Genomic DNA, 19,791 nt, shown 5'->3' on the forward strand with positions numbered 1-19,791 from the left:
TCGGTGTTCTGTAAGCTTCTTGTATCTTCATAGGTATTTCTTTATTTAGGTTAGGAAAGTTTTCTTCTATGATTTTGTTGAATATATTTTCTGTGCCTTTGAGTTGGTATTCTTCTCCTTCTTCTATCCCTATTATTCTTAGGTTTGGTCTTTTCATGGTGTCCCAAATTTCCTGGATGTTTTGTGTTAGGACTTTTTTGTCTTTAGTGTTTTCTTTGACTGATGAATCTATTTTCTCTATCGTGTCTTCAGTGTCAGAAATTCTCTGTTCCATCTCTTGCAATCGGTTGGTTATGCTTGTTTCTGTAGTTCCTGTTCGTTTTGTCAGGATTTCTATTTCCAGCATTCCCTCAGCATGTGTTTTCTTTATTGTCTCAAATTCATTTTTCAGATCTTGGAATGTTTCTTTCATCTGTTTAATTGCTTTTTCTTGACTTGATTTGATTTCTTCCCATTTTTTGTTCATTTTTTCTTCCATTTCTTTAAGGGAGTTTTTTATTTCCTCTTTAAGGGAAGTTTTTATTTCCTCTTTAAGAGAATTTTTCATTTCCTCTTTAAGGAAAGTTTTTATTTCCTCTTTAAGGTAGTTTTTCATTTCCTCTTTAAGGAAAGTTTTTATTTCCTCATTGAGGGAATGTTTTATTTCTTCTTTAAGGGCCTCTATCATCTTCTTAAAGTCATTTTTAGGGTTGATCTCTTCTGTTTCTTCTGTCATGGTATGTTTAGGTCTTGCAGGTGTAGAATCACTAGGTTCTGATGTTGCCATATAGGTCTTTATGTTATTGCCTGTATTTTTGCACTGGCGTCTACTCATCTCTTCCTCTGTGCGGTGCAGGTGGTGTCTGTGTCTGAGAGTGCCTCTCTTGTTCTAATTTTTAGTCTTGGTTTAGTAGGGGTTCTTGGTTAAATTGGTGCTATTGGGCTGTTTCTTCAGGGACAGCTGATTTCAGTCGATGAATTATATACTTATGATTCTGGTGATCTGGTTTAGTGGCTGGGTAGCGCCTTCTTCTGTGTTCCCAGGTCACGTTTTGTTCATTTGTCAACTCCTCAGCTGATCTTGTTTCTTCAGACTTCAAAGTGTAGGCATCTGAATCCTCTCCCAGATGGGTTTCAGCTGAGCAGGGTAGTCTCACCAACACCTTCAAGTTGTTGGGTTTCACAGGATCAGCAGTTGGGCCCTGGGTTGTCCCCAGATGGAGTGCCCAGACTCGCCCTGGTTCTGACCCACGGAGATAGCCTCTTCCCTAGGTTTTGGGGCTAGGGGCTTCCCCGTTCCAAGCTGTGTCCGCCCCTCTCCGTCCCCGGGCCTGTCCACCCCTGTGGCCCGCTGCCACAGGCCCACTTGTGTCCGCTTGTCTCCTCTGCCAGGCCTGTATGGCCCTGTCAGCTGCCGCTGAGTCTGTCTGCCTCTGCTGGCGGCCAACGGGCCTGTATGTCTCTGCCGGCTGCCACTGCGGGCCTACCTACCTCCGTCTGTCACTGCTGCCGGGCCCATCCACCTCTGCGAACTGCCACCGGGCCTGTATGTCTCTGCCGGTTGCCACCGCGGGCCTGTATGTCCCTGTCGGCTGCTGCCACAGGGCCCTTCCACCTCTGCGAGTCACCGACCTGCGTCCGCCTGTCTCTGCCGCGTGGCTCATCTACTTCTGTGGACCGCCGCCGGGCCTGAATGTCTCTGTCGGCCGCCTCCGCTGGGCCCGTCCACCTCAGTCTGCTTATCTCCGCTGCAGGGCCTGTCCACCTCTGTGGACCGCTGCTGGGCCTGAATGTCTCCGCCAGCTGCCGCCGGGACTGAATGTCCCTGTCGGCCGCTGCCGCCAGACTCGTCTACCTCTGCGGGCCGCTGCCACAGGCCTACCTGTGTCTGCTTGTCTCCGCCATCTGACTTTAAAGGCTGCCTGACTTTATTTTATTTTTGATTTTCGAGACAGGGTTTCTCTGTGTAGCCTTGGCTGTCCTGGAACTCTCTGTAGACCAGACCAGATTGGCCTCTATCTCACAGAGGTCTGCCTGTCTCTGCCTCCCAAGTACTGGAATTAAAAGTGTGTGCCATTACCACCTAGCCATTCCTGGCTTTATATAATTGCTAGGGATTCTAATTCATGTCCTATTTGAAAGTTTTTTTAAAGTTAAATTTAAATAATTTCATGTTTCTGTGTGAGTGTATACCATGTGTATGAGGGTGCCTATGAGGTTAGAAGACATTGGATACAAGTGGTTGTGAGCCACCTGACATGGGTAGTAGGAATGAAACGCGTCTGCTGGAAGAGTAGGAAGTATTCTTAACTGAGACATCTATCCAGCATGTCTTTTGTTACTTCTTGAGATAATATTTTTTTCTATGTAATTAGGCAGATATTGAACTAAAGAACCTTCTGCCTTAGCTTTCCATGTGCTGGTATCACTAGGCTGAGCCACAGTGGCCAGTGACAGTATCTTTTTATAAACCCTTCTTTGGACCCTTGTTTCAAACAAGATAAGTAGCTTCATTTAATCTTAATTGAAACTAGGAAATAAGTGGTATATATTCCCTTTTTAAAGTAAGGAAATCTCAAGTTTGGCGGTTTCATGGTCCTCCTTTTCAGTCTTCATTAAGTTCTCCTAACTAATTATAGTATTGTGATTCAAGTTTATAAAATGTGACTGTTCTCTTCAGGGTTATCTCCTCTTCTCTTTATAGCTTCAGTTGGTACTAGGGAATACCGTGATGAACAGCTGTATGTGTATTTACAAAATCTGTAGCTCATAGGGAGCTCATGGGCTGCAAGTTTCAGAATACTTTTTGTTTGTTTTTTTTAATGTTTTATTTTGAGACAGCCTGACCTAAAACTTGATGAGTAGTTGAGGGCAGCCTTGAACTCCTGATATTCCTTCCTCTGCCTCCTGAAGTGTTTTGATTACATAACATTTGGCTTAATAAGATTTTGATCCCTAAATTTTATTAACTTGGATGAGTACAAGACTTGTATATTTGCCAGTTAGTCATCTTGAAGCTTGCGACCCAGACTCTTTATTTTCTCCTTCCTCTCGCCCCCTTCAGTAGCTTTCCTTTTACATGCCATTTGCAAAAGACAAAACCAAGTTTTTCTTCTTGTCTGTCTCACCTTTCTACTTTTGGTGCTTTTTCTCCCTTAAATTTTCTGTTGCCATTACTTGACATGCAAGCCATTACTCACCTAGGTAACTACAGTAGCTGTAGCTTTCAGCTCTTATACTTATGTGGGCCATTTTCTTCATAGCAAGACATTTTTTTTTTTTTTACATTTTTATTTATTTATTTTTGGTGGGTGTGAGTGCTAGCACATGCCTATGGAGGTCAGAGGACAATCTGTGGAAATTAGTTCTTTCCTACAGTGCTAGTCCTTAGTAATCTAACTCAGATTGTCAGTCTTGACAGCAGGAATCTACTCACTGAGCCATGTCATTGGCCCAATAATTCACTATTTATTTATTTATTTATTTAAATTTAATTTAATTTTGAAATTGCACTTATTCATGGGGCATATGCCATGGCCTTATGTATATTGGCATGTGGAAGTCAGAAGACAGCTTGTTGGTTAGTTCTCTCCTAACACCACCTGGGTTCTCAGGATTGAACTTATGGAGTACTCTGGCCTGGAACTCATGGAACAGAGACCTGCCTGCCTCTCCTTCCTGGTGCTAGAATTGAAGGCATGTGTCTCTATGCCCAGCTGTAAAGCAAATCTATTACAACATACTTTTGTGTTAGATCATTCTACAAGCTTTTAGTTTTTATTGAAGGCTTAGCATTTGGTATATGAGACTCTGGGTACACTGGCCCTTGTCCTTTCTTCAGCCCCATAGTGCTGCCCTACACCTTCAGAAACATTTAGATAGCAGGCGTGTAAATAACTAAATATACTTTCACTTATGATAGTTCTATACTTTCTTTTAAAGGTGGTTTGTCCTGACTGTAGTGATGAGATTGCTGTGAAAAAAGACAATATTCTTGTTCGATCTTTCAAAGATGGCAAATTGTAAGTATTGTTCGTGTGATTTTTAGAATCTATCCCATATAAGCCAGGTTTTCCAAATTAGGATGTTAAATGATAAGTTTAGTTATTCCTTTTGACCTTAATGCCTTTATACTTCAAAGAGAATGGCTTTCACACTCTCTGGAAGTCTTAGGGTGTCTTTCTTTACTCATTGGGTCTGCTACCATCTTAGTCATGTATAACTTGATTAACGAGCTCCTAATATGCTGTTTCTTCAGTGTTGTTTATTTACTTGTGGTGGGGGGTACATTAGTGTCATTGTGTACATGTAGAGTTCAGAAGACATCTTGTTGGAGTTGTTTCTCCTTCTACCATGTGGGTTATGGGGACTCAATTCAGGCTCTTAGGCTTGACACCATGTATCTTTACCTGCTGGGCCATGTCAGGGGTCTTAGGGTTTGCTCTTGATTATTTACTCTTTATTTCTAACTAAGATATATTGCAATGGCTCTCAATCTGTGGGTCATGACCCCTTTGTGGGTTGAATGACCCTTTCACAGGGGTTGCCTAAGACCATCAGAAAGTACGGATATTTACATTATGATTCATAACAGTAGTAAAATTACAGTTATGAAGTAGCAATGAAAATGATTTTATGGTTTGGGAACTATATTAAAGGTTGCAGCATTAGGAAGGTTGAGAACCGCTAATCGAATGGCTTCTTACCATGATCTCAGGATTTTAATGTATTTTTTGAAAATGCATTCCACATGGCAAAAAAGCAGTCTTTCTTGAAGTTTTTTTAGAAAAGAGTTCTGAATTTTCAGTTTTACTTAGAAGAATTAAATAGATATAGAAACTGTATGTTTCCTTTTCTCTTTCCCTTCCTCCTCTTCCCCAGCCTTTTCTCACTCTCCCGGGCTCAATATCATACTGTTTCAACCTCCTAATAACCAGGACTACAAGTTCATGTTACTATGCACAGCTGAAGCAAAATAATTTTCTCCTGAGTCTTACTAGTTGTCAGTACCTTTAGGTCACCACTTCTTGAGGTTTAGTGTTTAGGTTTTCAAGTTCTGAAAAGTAAATTTGAAAATAATCTATGAAAACAACTTTAACAAAATTGAGATAATCAAGTACATTTCAACACCAAATTTGAGTACTTGTTTCATATTAAGAAATAAATTACATCTGGGGGAGTAGAGGGATGGGGAGATGGTAGTTAAAGGGCATAAGAGTTCAGTTTCATGCTTCAGAGTCTTCCAGATAATGTGGCAGTTGTAGTTCTTGATAGTTCTTATGTACTTGGTATTTCTCACTCCCCACTCCATTCCCTCAAAAGGTAACTGTCAGGTAATAGATGTGTTAATTAATTGAATTGTGGCAGTCATTTCTTATAGTATGTGTGTGTTAAATTATCACATTGTATGCTTTAAATATGTACAGTTTCACTTGCCAGTTACTTCTGGCTAAAACTAGAAAAGGTAATTGTGTTTAGATATTTAATAATATACTTTCATTAAAGTGTTTTAAAGATTCATAATGAAAAATGAAGTATATAATGTGTGGAGGTGGGAGGGAGGTATGTAGAGCTGAAAATGAAACAGTGAGTTTCTAACTGCTGTGATCTGACTGAGGTGTGTATGAGACTTATTTGCACAATTGTTGCTCACTTTTGTATGCCTGAAATTTTTAAAATAAAAGATTTAATTTTTTAAAATTTAATTTTATGTGTATGAATGTTTTGCCTGCTTGTATGTCAGTGTGCACTTTTGTGTTTCTGGTGGCCTTGGAGACTAGAAGAGGGTGTCAGATCCCCTGGACCTGGAGTTGCAGACAGTAGTGAGCTTCCTTATGGGTGCTAGGGATCATAGTCTGGTCTTTTTGAAGAACAGACCCGCTCTTGACCCCTGAACCATCTTTCTAGCCACCAAACAAGGTTTTAAAGAGAAGGAGCATTGAAAATTCTGTTTTCACAATTTGAGTTTTTTTTTTTTTTTTTTAATTGTTTTTGGTGGTGATGGTGGTGGGGGACGATTAGTACAAACCAAATATATAGAAGCCAAATTTTAGTTTATTTAAATTAGAGAATAATAAATGGTATTATTATTTAACCTGTCCCAGTCTTTTGCATAACTCTCCTTAGGCTTGAGGCATTCCATAAGAAGCCTAATTTCATTTTAGAAGTTAATTTATAATCCTAAAATAATTCTTGAAACATTGTTGAGAACACCCCCAGAACAAAGAAAAACAAGAGAAATTTATCTTATTAACAGGCATATTTTTGTCCTACCTTAAACTAATTTCATTATTACCCCAAGATAATGGCAAGTTTTACTGTTGATTTCTTCCTCATTCCATTTATGTGTTATCATTCAAATGCTTGTTTTCGTTATTACATTGCTGTAGAGGTTCAGCATTTGTTTCTAGGCAGAGGACTGTTTGATACCATTTCCCTCTTTTCTTGTTCTGGAATTTGAACCCAGGTATAAATGAAACAAATCTTAAGGTAGGATTCTTCCATAGACAGTGTGTGATTGGAACTTATAGCCCTATGTATAGTTGTTTTTATTACTCATACTAATTTTTGATATTTGTCTATGATTTGATGACTGTGGTCTTAATCTCTCATTTTCTCATCTTTATAATTGAATAATGCAGTACTTCAGTTCCAAGAAAAGATGTCCATGAAATTACTAGTGACACTGCACTGAAGCCCGATGCTCTGTTAAAACAAGGTAAGGGAACAAGTTTGGAGAGATTATAAGTCATTTAAAACCTGTGTTTTTGTTTTTGTTTTTGTTTTTTTGGACAGAGTTTTTTTGTGTAACTGCCCTAGAACTCACTCTTTAGACCAGGCTGGGCTTGAACTCACAAGAGATTTCCCTGCCTCTACCTTCCAAGTGCTGACATTAAAGTCACATGCCGCTGCCACCTGGCATAAATTAATTTTCTTGACTTTTTTAAGTTTTCTTTTACTTATTAACATTTTTCAGTAGATTACATTTTGAAAACTCATGTATCTTTTTATATATCTTTCTTTGGTAGAAGTTCTAATTAAGGTAATAATCTGGAACAGCAGTTAAAAAAACATATTATTAGCTATTTCAGTAATTTGAATTTTCCCTAGTAAACTCACTATTGATTTACAGGGTTGACAAAATCTGGGTAATTTTGACTTGTTAACTCTGCTAATAAATATTCCTAGGCAAAAGACTCTAATAGTTATATCTGACAGAGAAGATATAGTACTGTAATTGCCTTTGGTACTTCTTTTTTTCCCCATTGTAAATTACTGTTTTCACTTTTCTTTACCTGTTACAGTCAGTAGACTGCCTTAAAACCATAACGAATTATGACATTTATAATTAATACCACATAGTATAAAAAATTAATTGTTTCTAGCCAATTGTAGTTTAAACTTATTATTAACAGAATTTCAAATTTGGTTTAGTTAGAGTTGCAAAGAACATTTCTAGTTAGTTTTTTTGTGCTTGATAATGGTACTATTTTGTAATTGCTGAATAAAACATCGACTCAACTTTTTAAAATGTTCTTTTAGTACATAAGCTTAATTTCCATTTTAAAGAAGAAAATTGCTCGTTTCCTCTTGTATTTGTTTTTATCTAAGAACCCTTCCAGGGGTAGCGATGGGCTTCACCAGGTAGAATGTGGGTCTCCTGTGTCTACAATTAAAAGGGTAGAGTGAGTGACTTCATAGAACAGCTTAGCACAGAACTAGGAACCGAGTGCACACTTAACAAATGTCAGTGCTAACACCACAGCTTATATCATAGGTAATAGTTTGAGACAGTTCCGTTGTCATATTTAATATTTTTAGATAATTCAGTTGTTTTAATCTGTCCAGTTTGCTAACGTTATAATCTGTTTCTAGCCTTTGATCAGGCACTTGAGTTTCACAAAAGTAGAACTATTCCTGCTAACTGGAAGACTGAGTTGAAAGAAGATAGCTCCAGTAGTGAAGCTGAGGAAGAGGAGGAGGAGGAAGATGATGAAAAAGAGAAAGAAGATAATAGCAGTGAAGAAGAGGTAAATAAAAACAGTTGATGCCTTTTAAAATGTTAAGTAATGTTTTACTGTTAGGAATCTTTTCTTCATAAAATTTTGTCTTATCAATTTGTTTTCTTCTTACCTGAAAACAGAAATGTAGGCTTGAAGGGTTCAGAGTAATTTGATACTCTCATCTTAGGTGATTTGGGGGGGGCTTTCACTTTTTAAGATGACTAAAATACTACCTAGTCCTTAGCTGGTTTGCACTGTCATGTCGATAGTTACCACCTTATGATAGGTGTACGTCTTTACAATTACCAACATACTTCGGAAAAGTGTCCAGAATAATGTCCAGCCAGCATTAAAGAAAAAAGTGAAGGTTAACATCTTTTAGATTCATGGGATGCAAGCATTTCAATTTCCTACACATGGGTTTCCTCTTGCATTAATTTTGGTCACGGAGTTAAAGTTTTAGGTTTTATTGTGACTTTACGTCTGCAGGTGACAGGTACTCTAACACAAAAAATTACTGAGTAAGTGATGTGCAGATAATAACACCTACTGTATTGACCATGAAGTGAACTGTGTTTTTTATTTGGAAAATCACAGTAATTTCTGTGAATATTTAGTGTTTTCAGTTTGGGGATTTTATCATTTGATTGAAGTAAAAAAATTAATGAAATAAGAGTTTTTTGGAAGTTATATTTTAGAGTTCTGTGACAAAGGATAGCATAGAAACTTTTCTGTTTCGTCTGGCCTAGGTCTGCCTTCATTTTAAATGTTGAGGTATTGTCTGGCTGCTTGCCTGGCATGCTGGAGGCCCTGGCTTCTACCTCCAGTATTTTATAAGTAGTTAAAAGTTAAAAGGACCAATTCTGTGTTTAGAATCTCTGAATAGTTTTTTTTTTTTTTAAAGTATAAACATAAAGCTCCAAGTATAAAGCTTCCATGATGGTCTAGCCTCTGCCCCTTTCTCTTGTTTGTCTCTGTGCCCTTTCCCTGTGAACTCTGAGCTGTAGCAGCAGCATCTTACATACCTTGCTGCTTCTCATCTTTCCCACCGTTGCACCAATGCCTCTCCCCTGTCCATTCCTCATCCTGCATGTGTGTGTGGTAGTAGTAGCGGTGGGGACTGCCCAGCAAACTTCTGGTCAGTTTCCAAAACTCCAGAAGCACAGCATCCCTCAGATTAGGAAACTTCATCCCTCCATGCTCTGAAGTACAACTTTTTTGTGTCCTTTTTTCCCATGTATTTTTATATGTGCTTACATGCACCTCACACTCTCCCTTACCACTCTTATTTAAGCTTATTGCCTGTTTTTCTGTCTTACTAATATTTGAAAGCTCCCGAAAGAGAGGTTCCCTATGTTATCTGTATTCTCATATTTCAGCGTTTTCATAGTACATAACCTATAAAGATGGTCAATAAATATCAGTTATCAAACATTTCATTGCTTAGATTTGTGTTTTAGAAGTATTTTTATAAAGCAAATCTGGGTTGGGGGTGCTGGTGGAAGCAAATCTGATCACTAGTCAAACAAAGTTGATGTGGCTGAAGTCAAAATATTTTACCACAGTAACATTTAGGATAATTTCTTAATCTTTTTTTTCTTTATATTTATATTTGACTGCCTTATCAAAACCTGACATGTGGGCTGTTTAAATTAAGAAATATGGTTTATCATAACCAAGTTAATAGTTGTCAATTTTCTTTGTCTAAGTACCAACCAAATAGTTTATTGATGTGAATGTTTTTTGTTTTTTTTTAAATTTACTGTCTTTTGCTCCAAAAATTCTCCTCAAACAAAGAGGAAAATTCACTAGAACAATGGCAGTGGAAATGTGATTTTTCCAAATTAGAAATACGTTTAGCTTTGTTAGCGTACTAGTTGGATTTCCTACGACTGTTAGAACTTTGCTACCAGTTGGAGTAACTGCACAGCTTGCTTCTGTGTGCTGAGTCATTCGCTGCAGTCACTCCTGACCATGTCTGTCACAGCAGGCTCCATAGCTGCTTCTTTCATTTGATTCAGCACCTAGCATAGCGCCCACACTTACAGGTGCTTTTTGTTTGTTGAATGGATGAAAGTCAATGAATTCGTGAGTTCCTCAATCTTACCTACTACCCTGCTCCTTGCAGGTTGCTTCAGGACCAGCTCCCTACTGCCACAGCCCTTGGCCACAGCAGCAAGAAGCTAGTCCCTCCCTTGTAATTGATAATTCGGGGAACTATTTTATTACTTGAAGATTTCCCTAAGTCTGAATCTTCAGGTATTGTAGATCAAGTTTGTTCCCCACTTCACTGATCATATAAGCTTGAAGTACTATCCAGTGGGGCTGCCTGTAATGAAGGATACTTAGAGCAAATGGGACATGTGCTTACCGAGTTCCTTGAGGAACAATAATGGAATCAGCTTTGATGTTCAACTCTAGCCCAATTTTAATACAAGTGAGAGTAGGTGTTCTTGAGCCTGTGACCCTGATTTAAAAACTAGATCTCTGATAACAGTACAGAGTTCAACAGTTTTATTAGAGTTTTTTCTTATACAAAAATTAACAGTTGAAATTCTGTTGAGATACCTTTTAGGATGTGTTCTTCTCTATAGTGCAAAATGTCTAGACATGGTTTTGAACAACTTAGTAGTATAAAATATTTTGTAAACTGCCTTTGAAATATTGAAATGAGTATTAGTTTTTGCTGTTGGTAAGACATTGCTTGCATTAATAAAATTCTGAATTGAGGAAAACAATATCTTTTCTTCTGTGGTTAAAATTAGGAAGAAATAGAACCATTTCCAGAGGAAAGGGAGAACTTTCTTCAGCAGCTTTATAAGTTCATGGAAGATAGAGGTGAGTGTGTTGCTCTTACTGTGTAAGTTCATGGAGGATAGATGAGTGTGCCACTCTTGCTGTAGAGACTCATGGAAGATGGGGGTGAGCGTGTCATTCTTAACTGTGTGTAAAATAGAAAACAAAAGATCACACTTGTTTGGGCATTGATTCCTAAGACCCAGCCTCACAGACCAAAAGAATTTAACCAAGTAGAGATCCAGAAATAGAGAAAGAAGTGTAGGCTGGTTGTAATGGTTCTTGTCTTTAATCCCAGTACTAGGGAGTTTAGTGCAGGAAGATTGTGAGCTTGAGGCTAGCCTGGAGTACATAGTGAGATCCGGTATCAGAAAGCTCCCTCTCACACGAAGAAAAAGAGAAGTCTGGGCAAAACAAAACTATAACAGTCTCCAGCTGAGTGTGGCAGCTTTCTGAATTTTGCAAAAGAAATGTAAAGAATAGGGCTGGTGGTGTGGCTTAGTTGGTAACAGTGCTTGTCTGGCATGCATGAAGCCACATAACACCGAGTGTTGTGACAAATGCTTATAATCAATCCTAGCACTCTCCCAGTGGAGACAGGATTTAGAAGTTCAAGATTATCCTCAGCTACTTAGCAGATTTGAAGCTAGCCTGGGCGACATGAAACCCTTCTTAAACCACACCCTCCAAAGGGGACAAAGACTAAAATGGGGCCTACTGGTATAAACCTGTTATTTCAGCTACTCAGGAGGCTGAGCCAAAGAGGATTGAAGTCAGCCTAGGCAGGTTGGCGAGACCTGTCTCAAAAGTAAAAGTAAAGCTGAGGGATGACTTATTTGATAAAGTGTTTGCCCTGTAAGTATGAGTATATGAGTTTAATCCCCATCACCAGTATCTTAAAAAGCAAGGTAGGGTGGCATGTACATGGAATCTTAATGCTGAGAAGGCAGAGACATGCCTACCAGTTTAGCTAAATAGGTGAAATCAGTGAGAGGCACTGAAAAAACAAAAATGCCTCTGGCCTCCACATACATGTACATGTACAGAACATGAACCATATTTAAAGTAAGAAGGAGGGATGGAGAGATGGCTCAGTGGACAACAGTACTGACTTTTTCCAGAGGACTTGCACCCCACGTGGTAGCTAACAACTGTCTGTAGCTCTGGCTCCATGGGACCTGAGGCCATCAGGCATACATGGTACACAGACATACATGCATGCAAAGCATCATTCATATAAAATAAAAATCTCAAAAGAAGTAAAAAGTAGGCAAAGTTCATAGTTCATTGGTATAATACTTGCCTAGCACGTTCAAAACTTGCTCAGTCCCTGGTCTCACACACATGCAGGCACACATGAACTAAATCAGGGCAGAAGATACATGCTAACCTTTTAAAATTTACCATGCCAGTCTAGACCTTCTAGAACTGTTTCTGCTTTTGTTTTTGTATTCACGAATGATAATGGCTGTTATAGTATGGGTATTTTTTTTTATTCTTTAATGCTAAATATTTTTGATCCCTCTATTATTTGTTTGTATGCATGGAGACTTAGCCTAAGAAGTGTGGCCTTCCTTCTAGTTTTATATGATATACAAGAAAAAGTACAGAAAATGAGTAAAACCTAATTAGAGAAGAATGATAATGATATGCTAATCCACTCATCCACTTGGGTTTGGGGAAGGGTGTGTCAGCCTGGCTCTGTCCTCTTATTTCCTCTACTAATTTTGGACATCTTGGTAGTTTTCCTTAGTGTCTCCTTGAGAGTTTCCTCTGTTGAATGAAACAAAGTTTAGCTTTACTGGAGAATCATTTGGAGTGTTAATAAGGAAAGCACAAAGAAAGCCTCATAAAATAACTGATTGGCAGCTGCCCAGTGTATATCTCAGTACTTCTTTAGGTTTTCTCAGCTTCGTCTCCCTAATGTTTGAAAGGTTTGTAATTTGTTAAGCCTTACTTGATATTCATCCTCTATATCAGCAGAGGGAAGATGCTAGAAAGAAACGTAAGACTGTAAAAATCTGGTGTGTAAGAAAATGGTGACATGGGTTTAGATCAGAAAGTTGTGGGATTTTTCCTGTTTTTGTGGTGGTTGTTGTTTTGGTTTTGGTTTTGTCTTTGTTTTTGTTTTTTTAGGTCCTGTGGAGTATGTATGTGGTAAACATTGGTATTATGTGAATCTTTTGAGATTTTAGATAAAAATCTGTAGCATGGTGCTAATATAGTTTATGTTTTAATAGGTACACCTATTAACAAGCGACCTGTGCTTGGATATCGGAATTTGAATCTTTTTAAGTTATTCAGACTTGTACACAAACTTGGAGGATTTGATAACGTAAGTACTATAACTCACTATAAATTATATGGTTGAATGTGGTTTTCATATAATGTACTTTCTTACCTGTCATCTCTAAAATTATTGTTTATTAATAAGAATGTAACAATATTAGGATGAAAAGTACAGTTTAGAAACACAGAATAAAGATGATTTTTTTCAGTGACAAGTCTAATTCCCTGTTGAGTGTGTCAGATTTTGATGAAGTCCTGGTGAGTCAAGAGTCAAGGCACTGCCACAGGAGTGGAAACACTTTTTTTTTTTTTCCTTTTTCTTTTTAAAAAGAGGATCTTAGTATGTAGCCCTCACTAGCCTGGAACTCCAAGGTCCACTTGCTTCTCTTTCCCCAGTGTAGGGATTAAAGGTGTGTGTCACCACACCAAGTTCCTCCCTCCCTTTCACTAAAACTGTGTTGAGTTGATCTGAGATGGTGTTTTAATGTGCATGATTCCTCCAACTCAGAATGTCCTATAGATTAAAATGCCTTATTAAGCTCATAGAATAGTTTTGATTTACTAGCTTGTGAGTTTGCTGAGAAAACTATACTTTCAATTTTTTCTTTTTGTTAGAAGCGTTGATCTGAAAAACATACACTTTGACATTTACCATAACTGAATTTATTTAAAAGTCTAATCGCCCAGTATTTTGATACTTAGAACTATCTGACATTTGTTAGAGTAATAAAGCTTTTTATTTGTAAACCACATTTAAAATTTATCATGGTATTTTTCATGCTTTTAAGCCTAGAACCAAGAAATGTTAAAGCACGTCATATTTGTTATGTATGTAAAATGTATTACTGTCTTCCCACCTTTGAAAAATTTTATTTTCTTTGTCCATTAGATTGAAAGTGGAGCTGTTTGGAAGCAAGTCTACCAAGACCTTGGGATCCCTGTCTTAAATTCAGCTGCAGGATACAATGTTAAATGTGCTTATAAAAAGTAAGCCAGTGTACTCAGTGTGTTTATCTTCAATATCTTACCTAGAAAACAGCATGGGGTATATCATGTAACTTAAACTATTTTAGAAAAAATGGAAATTTTTACTAGATATTAGATATATAAGAATCTGTAAAGAAAATATTGAATGCCAGGATCATTTGAAAAGTACTGCATAGAGCCGGGCGGTGGTGGCGCACGCCTTTAATCCCAGTACTTGGGAGGCAGAGCCAGGCGGATCTCTGTGAGTTCGAGGCCAGCCTGGTCTACACATTGAGTTCCAGGAAAGGCGCAAAGCTACACAGAGAAACCCTGTCTCATAAAACAAAAACAAAAACAAAAACAAAAACAAAAACAAAAAAAAGAAGAAGGAGGAGGAGGAGGAAAAAAAGAAAAGGAAAGTACTTCATAGAAATTAAAAATGTCCCAAAGCCAAAGAGATCCCATTATTAGCTGTTGGTGATCTTTGACCCTATATGGTTTACCTGCATCTTAGTTTTCTTATATAAAGAGGGTTACTACAATTTACCTCTTAGGAGTACTCTGCTGATTTTATGAACTTTACTAAAGTTCCTGATACCTTGCATATTAGAAATACTCAACAATAGATTTTTACCATTAATAATTTTAATAGCTTCTGCTAATCCTTCTGATAGGTATTGTTGTTACTTTTATTTAGAGTATAACTTTTCACTCATACCACAGGTATTATTTTTTAAGTTCTTTGAAAGCTTCATGTGTGTGTTGACCATATTCACCCCCAATCTTCCCCAATTCACCTTTCCCTCTCCACACATTCACCGTTGTTTCTCTCTCCCCTTCCTTCTCTTCCCTCCCTCCATGCCCCCCCCCCCTTTTTCCCCCTTTCAAGATCAGTTTGTGCTGCCCAAATATTCTTGGATGTGTGGTCTTCTACTTAGAGAGCAGTTAACTTACCAGGCCCTACACTCTTTGGAGAAAATTGTCTTTCCCTCTCCCAGCAGCTAACACTTGCCCATAGATCCACAGCTTGGGTGGAATTAGGTGCCCAGCTCTTTTTTCCTTCCTGAGATTTGGTCTGGATTTTGCTTGCATGAGTTTGTACATTCTGTCACAGCTACTGTGAGTTCATGTGTGTAGCTACCCTGCTGTGTCTGAAAGACACTGTTTCTTTGTAGTCATCTACCACCTCCATCCCTTCTTCCATGGTCTCTGCTTCTTGGGCTGGGGATTGTGACACACACACACACACACACACACACACACACACACACACACACACACTTTTACTTTTTCCTTCTTTATGAATGACCATTCGGCAGTCTCTTATTCTCTGTACCTTAGCTGTCTACTGCAAATAGGAGTTTCTCAGGTGATCTATGAGTATAATGATAAATCATTAGGAGTTGGTTTAATTCTATGTCTGTTTAGCTGCAATAGTAGTAGTAGGCTCTCCCCTAGTACTTGTGACCTGTGTAGCCACAGGTTCCTAGCCCGATAATGGTACTCAGGTATGGGTTTCATTCTATGAAGTTGGACTTAAATCTAATCAGAAAGTAGTTGCTTACTCCCATTATGTTTGTGCCACTGTTGCTCTAGTGGACATGCCTTTCCAGGCCAGTCATTATTGTAGCTTGAAGGGTTAAAAATAGCTGGGTATGATTGAAGATTACTTTTCTCTTCAAGTAGTTTGCATAGCACCTTCCGGCACTATAAAAGTGAGCATGTAGGGATGAATTATCCAGGTGTGTAATAGCTTGATTTCATCATGTCCTATTACTCAAGCATGTGGTATCTTCAGCAATAGGATCTTACTATCCAGTCCTGGACAGTAACCAAGAGCAATGCAATAGCCTGGAATGTTTTGGGGGGGGGGGGGTTTGTGTATAGACCGTCAGGCCAATAACTCCAAAGGAAGTAACTCATACCTTCACTGGACTTGTTTTATTTGTTATCCTCTGGTGTCTAGTATGGGCATTGTTGCCATTATAGGGTAATGTTTTTCTCAGAAGGTGTTATTTATCCATCCCCCTTCCCTAACATAACCCTGACTCCCTCACTCCAGTTTAACCCTCATGTTCCATTATTCCCTTTTAACCTTTTATACAAGTGTATTCAACCCCCTCCCTTAAAAGTCCCTCCCTGTGACTCCTTAGTAATTCCCTGACCTCTGTGGGTATTCCTAATGAAATACATATATTCTGAAGGTTCAGCAATAACATTCCCAGACAAGAGAAAAGGTGTGATTGTCTTTCTGGGGCTAGGTTACCTCACTCAGAGTGATTGTTTCTAGCCCCATTCATTTACCTGTAACTTTAAAAAAATCGATTTGCTTTATTTGATAAAATGTTTTATTTGTGTGTGGGGTTTTTCTGTTGTTGTTGTTGTTTTGTTTTTTTTTTTTTGTTTTAAGTGGGGAGAGAAAATCTAGGCATAGTGGCCCACATCTATAATCTCAGAATTTAGGAGGCTGAAATAGGATCAAGAATTTGGCGGTTACATAATTAGACCTTTTCTCAATAAAAGACAGGGGATAAATAATTGGAATGCACTGAAGTGTTATAACCTAAAACAAATTGCATATTAGATAACAAACAACTCTGTAACTTAGGCATGAAAATGCATACCTGCGACCCCAGGAGACTTATGCATCGCCTCCAGCTTCAGGCTGCCTCAAAAGATGAAACAAAGAAAACAAACCAAAGCATTTCCCCACACTGTTCATTAATATATTGAAATGTTTCTTACCAAATGTATCCTCTGTGCATGTTTCCAGGTACTTATATGGCTTTGAGGAGTACTGCAGGTCAGCTAATATTGACTTTCAGATGGCATTGCCAGAGAAAGTTCTTAACAAGCCATGTAAGGATTGTGAAAATAAAGAGATAAAAGTTAAGGAAGAAAGTGAGACAGAGATCAAAGAAGTAAATGTGGAAGATAATAAGAACATGGTACCAAAAGAGGAGACACCAGCTGAGGATGAGAGTGAAAGAAAAGAAAACATCCAGCCCTCTCTGGTAACCTGATGCTGTTCATTTTCATTTGTCATCTTGGTATATTTTCTACAGCCTTTTTAAAGTTCCCCAAATTAATTTACTAGTGTATTATGCAGTATTTTACTTCATTGTATCTTGTGTTAACGGCATTTGTTAGTGTTTTGATATGCTGGAGATTAAGCCCCGAGTCCCAAACTCTTCTACTGAGATATATCCCCAGCCCTCAAATGTTACTTTAGTTTTTATAGTAACTTTTCAAACTGAGTTTTAGCTATTTTCACGTAGTGTATTTAAAATGTAGGAGTATCTCACAGAGCATGCTGCTTTTCAGTAGTAATAGCTTGTCATATTGGTTGGCACCTCTTGTTGCTGACAACTAGGATCATGGATTTAGGCTTAAGTTTTTACTGTTGTTGGTTTAGTTCTTCTGGTCTTTCTCTAGGGAAGTAAAAAGAGTTTATTAGAATCTATACCTGCACAGTCTGATCAAGAAAAAGAAGCCAACATTAGAAAACTAGAAGAAAAGGACAACTCAGACGACAAAGACAGTGACAGAGCTAGGGCAGAGGAGTCCCTCGGCACAGAGGTAGATGCTGAAGAAGAGCAAGCACGATCTGGGTAAGATACTTGACTTGGTCATGATGCATTGTGGCTGGCTACAGTCTTATCATTTGCTCTTGTGAATATTTGAAACTAAATTGATTTGATTGATGAAGTACTGAAGAGTTATTTGCATTCTTTAAGAAAAATTGATTCCTTCAGAGACCCCATTAATGTGAACTATTGTTAAGATCATATTTTTTGATCTATTCTTGCTCTCATCATGGAAATTTATAAATAATTATTTTGAGGGAACCTGCTCTTTACTGCACTAAGGTCTGACTGGGTAATAAAGAGTCATGAAGATGATATACTGACGGTGGGGCTCCTAGGGTATATGTGCATCTTAAGCAGAGAGTGTGGGTCATTTTGGCTGTGTGTGGTGAGTAGTACTTTACTTACTTACTTGGCTGCTTGAGAATGTTGACTTAAATGCTCTGCTGTCGGGTTCTTGGCTTTGTAGGTAATCTTTGATTGTATCTTTGAGATTTTAAAAAAATCATAAGCATCCATAGTGTTAGGAGCGTTTTTAAATAAATACAACCAACTTTTTTTCATTTTAGTATTTTGAAAATTTAGTTATAATATACAAATAGGGAAGAAAAATAAAACTAAATGTGACCAGGTAAATATAGTACTGAGTGTAGTAAGGAGTGCTTTTTATATTTTGTTATATCTCTCTGTATATATATATGGACATACTTGAAGTATACCTTACAGTTCTGTTGTTGGAGATTATTCCATTTAAGAAACTTAGTAAAGATTGGGGTTTTTACTGAAACATGTTGATCACTTTAGCTTTCTGAAATATAGAAGAAAACAGTACAGAGGTATGGATTGTTATACTCCTGGCAAGATGGAGCAGGACAGTGCAAGGTTCAGATGAATGTAGCAGAGTGTGTGTTGTATGGCTTCATAGTGTTTGTGTAGAGAATATTAGAAGTGTTCCTACCAGAAACTTCCAACTCAAGAAAAATTTCATATGCAGCTGTCGGCTAAAAATCTGGGAGTGACATTGTCTCTGGAATGTTTTACTGTTCACAGATACTTGTTAGTAATTCTTTTCTGTTCTCACTAAGTGTCCAAGTTGGTCCTTTAGTCAAATTCTATTTTAAAGTTTTGTCTCTTTAACTTCTCGGTTGTATGAGTTCTTTATGTACTGTGAATATTCATGAGTACAGTTGTGGCCTGCATATTGATGATAAAGCCAATCCTGTTCATATGACGATTACTGTATAGCCTAGGCATACAGAAAGCTGGCCTTTCTAGGTATATATAAGTGCACTTTATATTTGTACGGCGACACATTTCTAAGAATGTATCCCTTTTATCAAGTAATGCATGACTGTTCATACCACAGACCAAAGCTTTTCTTTGTGAACACTTACATTTGATATTATTTAAACACATGAAGGAAATGACTCTTAAAAGTGCAGTGGTGTTGCTTAACCATAGGTATGTTCTGAGAAACTGTTGCTAGGCAATGTTATTGTTGTGTGTAGCATAGAAAGTGTTTTACACATATTAAACTGGCTATGGCATCACTAGGTAGCACAATCTTAAGGGCCACTTATTGTATGTGCAGTGTCATCATGACTGTGCTATGTGTTTTCTTATATGCCCTGCTATACCACTCGAGTTCATGTGCCCTTCTCTTCATCTGCCCTCCGTCCTCCTGCCGTGCTGCCTCCTTTCCAGCACTGTTGCACCCACGTGGTTGCCAATGGGTAATGGGTGGGTTGCACACAAAGTGCCGGTACTCTAGACATAGAGCTGAGTACTTCCTGGCAGGATGGTGCAAGGTTTTATCATACTACTCATGTCACACTATTTAAAATGAATTGTTAGTTTCTGGAATTTTCTGTTCAATATTTTTTTAACTGACAGTGATGTGAGTAACTAAAACTGGGAAAAGCAAAACTACAGATAAAGGCAGACATCAATTGATTTCTCAGTGTTGTTATTATTAAGTGCTAAGAGAATATTTACAAATATAAAAAAAATTAAATATATTGGGATATGAGATGTTTTTTGGTTTGTTTTTGGTATTTAAGTTTTCCCTGCTTGGTCACCACCAAGAATTTTTCTCTGTCCTAACTCCATAATATGGGTTAGGAGATTTAAAAGGTTAATACTTAAGATGCTTGGCTTAGTACTTGCTCTTC

At 38.0% G+C, this 19,791-nt stretch overlaps 1 protein-coding gene across 7 annotated transcripts in view; it reads left to right on the forward strand.

The window, feature by feature from the left end:
* The window catches only part of Arid4b (AT-rich interaction domain 4B), a 125,307-nt gene that overhangs the window by 70,927 nt on the left and 34,589 nt on the right, over window positions 1-19,791 (forward strand). For all 7 annotated transcript variants that reach the window (XR_013051496.1, XM_042278229.2, XM_076572938.1 and 4 more), the window contains exons 9-16: window positions 3,922-4,001; window positions 6,621-6,697; window positions 7,855-8,009; window positions 10,748-10,820; window positions 13,019-13,113; window positions 13,957-14,054; window positions 16,807-17,047; window positions 17,469-17,644. Coding sequence is in view for 6 of the 7 variants with exons in the window: in XM_042278229.2 (XP_042134163.1) it covers window positions 3,922-4,001; window positions 6,621-6,697; window positions 7,855-8,009; window positions 10,748-10,820; window positions 13,019-13,113; window positions 13,957-14,054; window positions 16,807-17,047; window positions 17,469-17,644 (995 nt within the window). In the remaining variant the exon portion in view is untranslated. The remainder of the gene's footprint in view (window positions 1-3,921; window positions 4,002-6,620; window positions 6,698-7,854; window positions 8,010-10,747; window positions 10,821-13,018; window positions 13,114-13,956; window positions 14,055-16,806; window positions 17,048-17,468; window positions 17,645-19,791) is intronic.

Source organism: Peromyscus maniculatus, chromosome 5 (assembly GCF_049852395.1).
Source record: "Peromyscus maniculatus bairdii isolate BWxNUB_F1_BW_parent chromosome 5, HU_Pman_BW_mat_3.1, whole genome shotgun sequence".
NCBI lineage: Eukaryota > Metazoa > Chordata > Mammalia > Rodentia > Cricetidae > Peromyscus > Peromyscus maniculatus.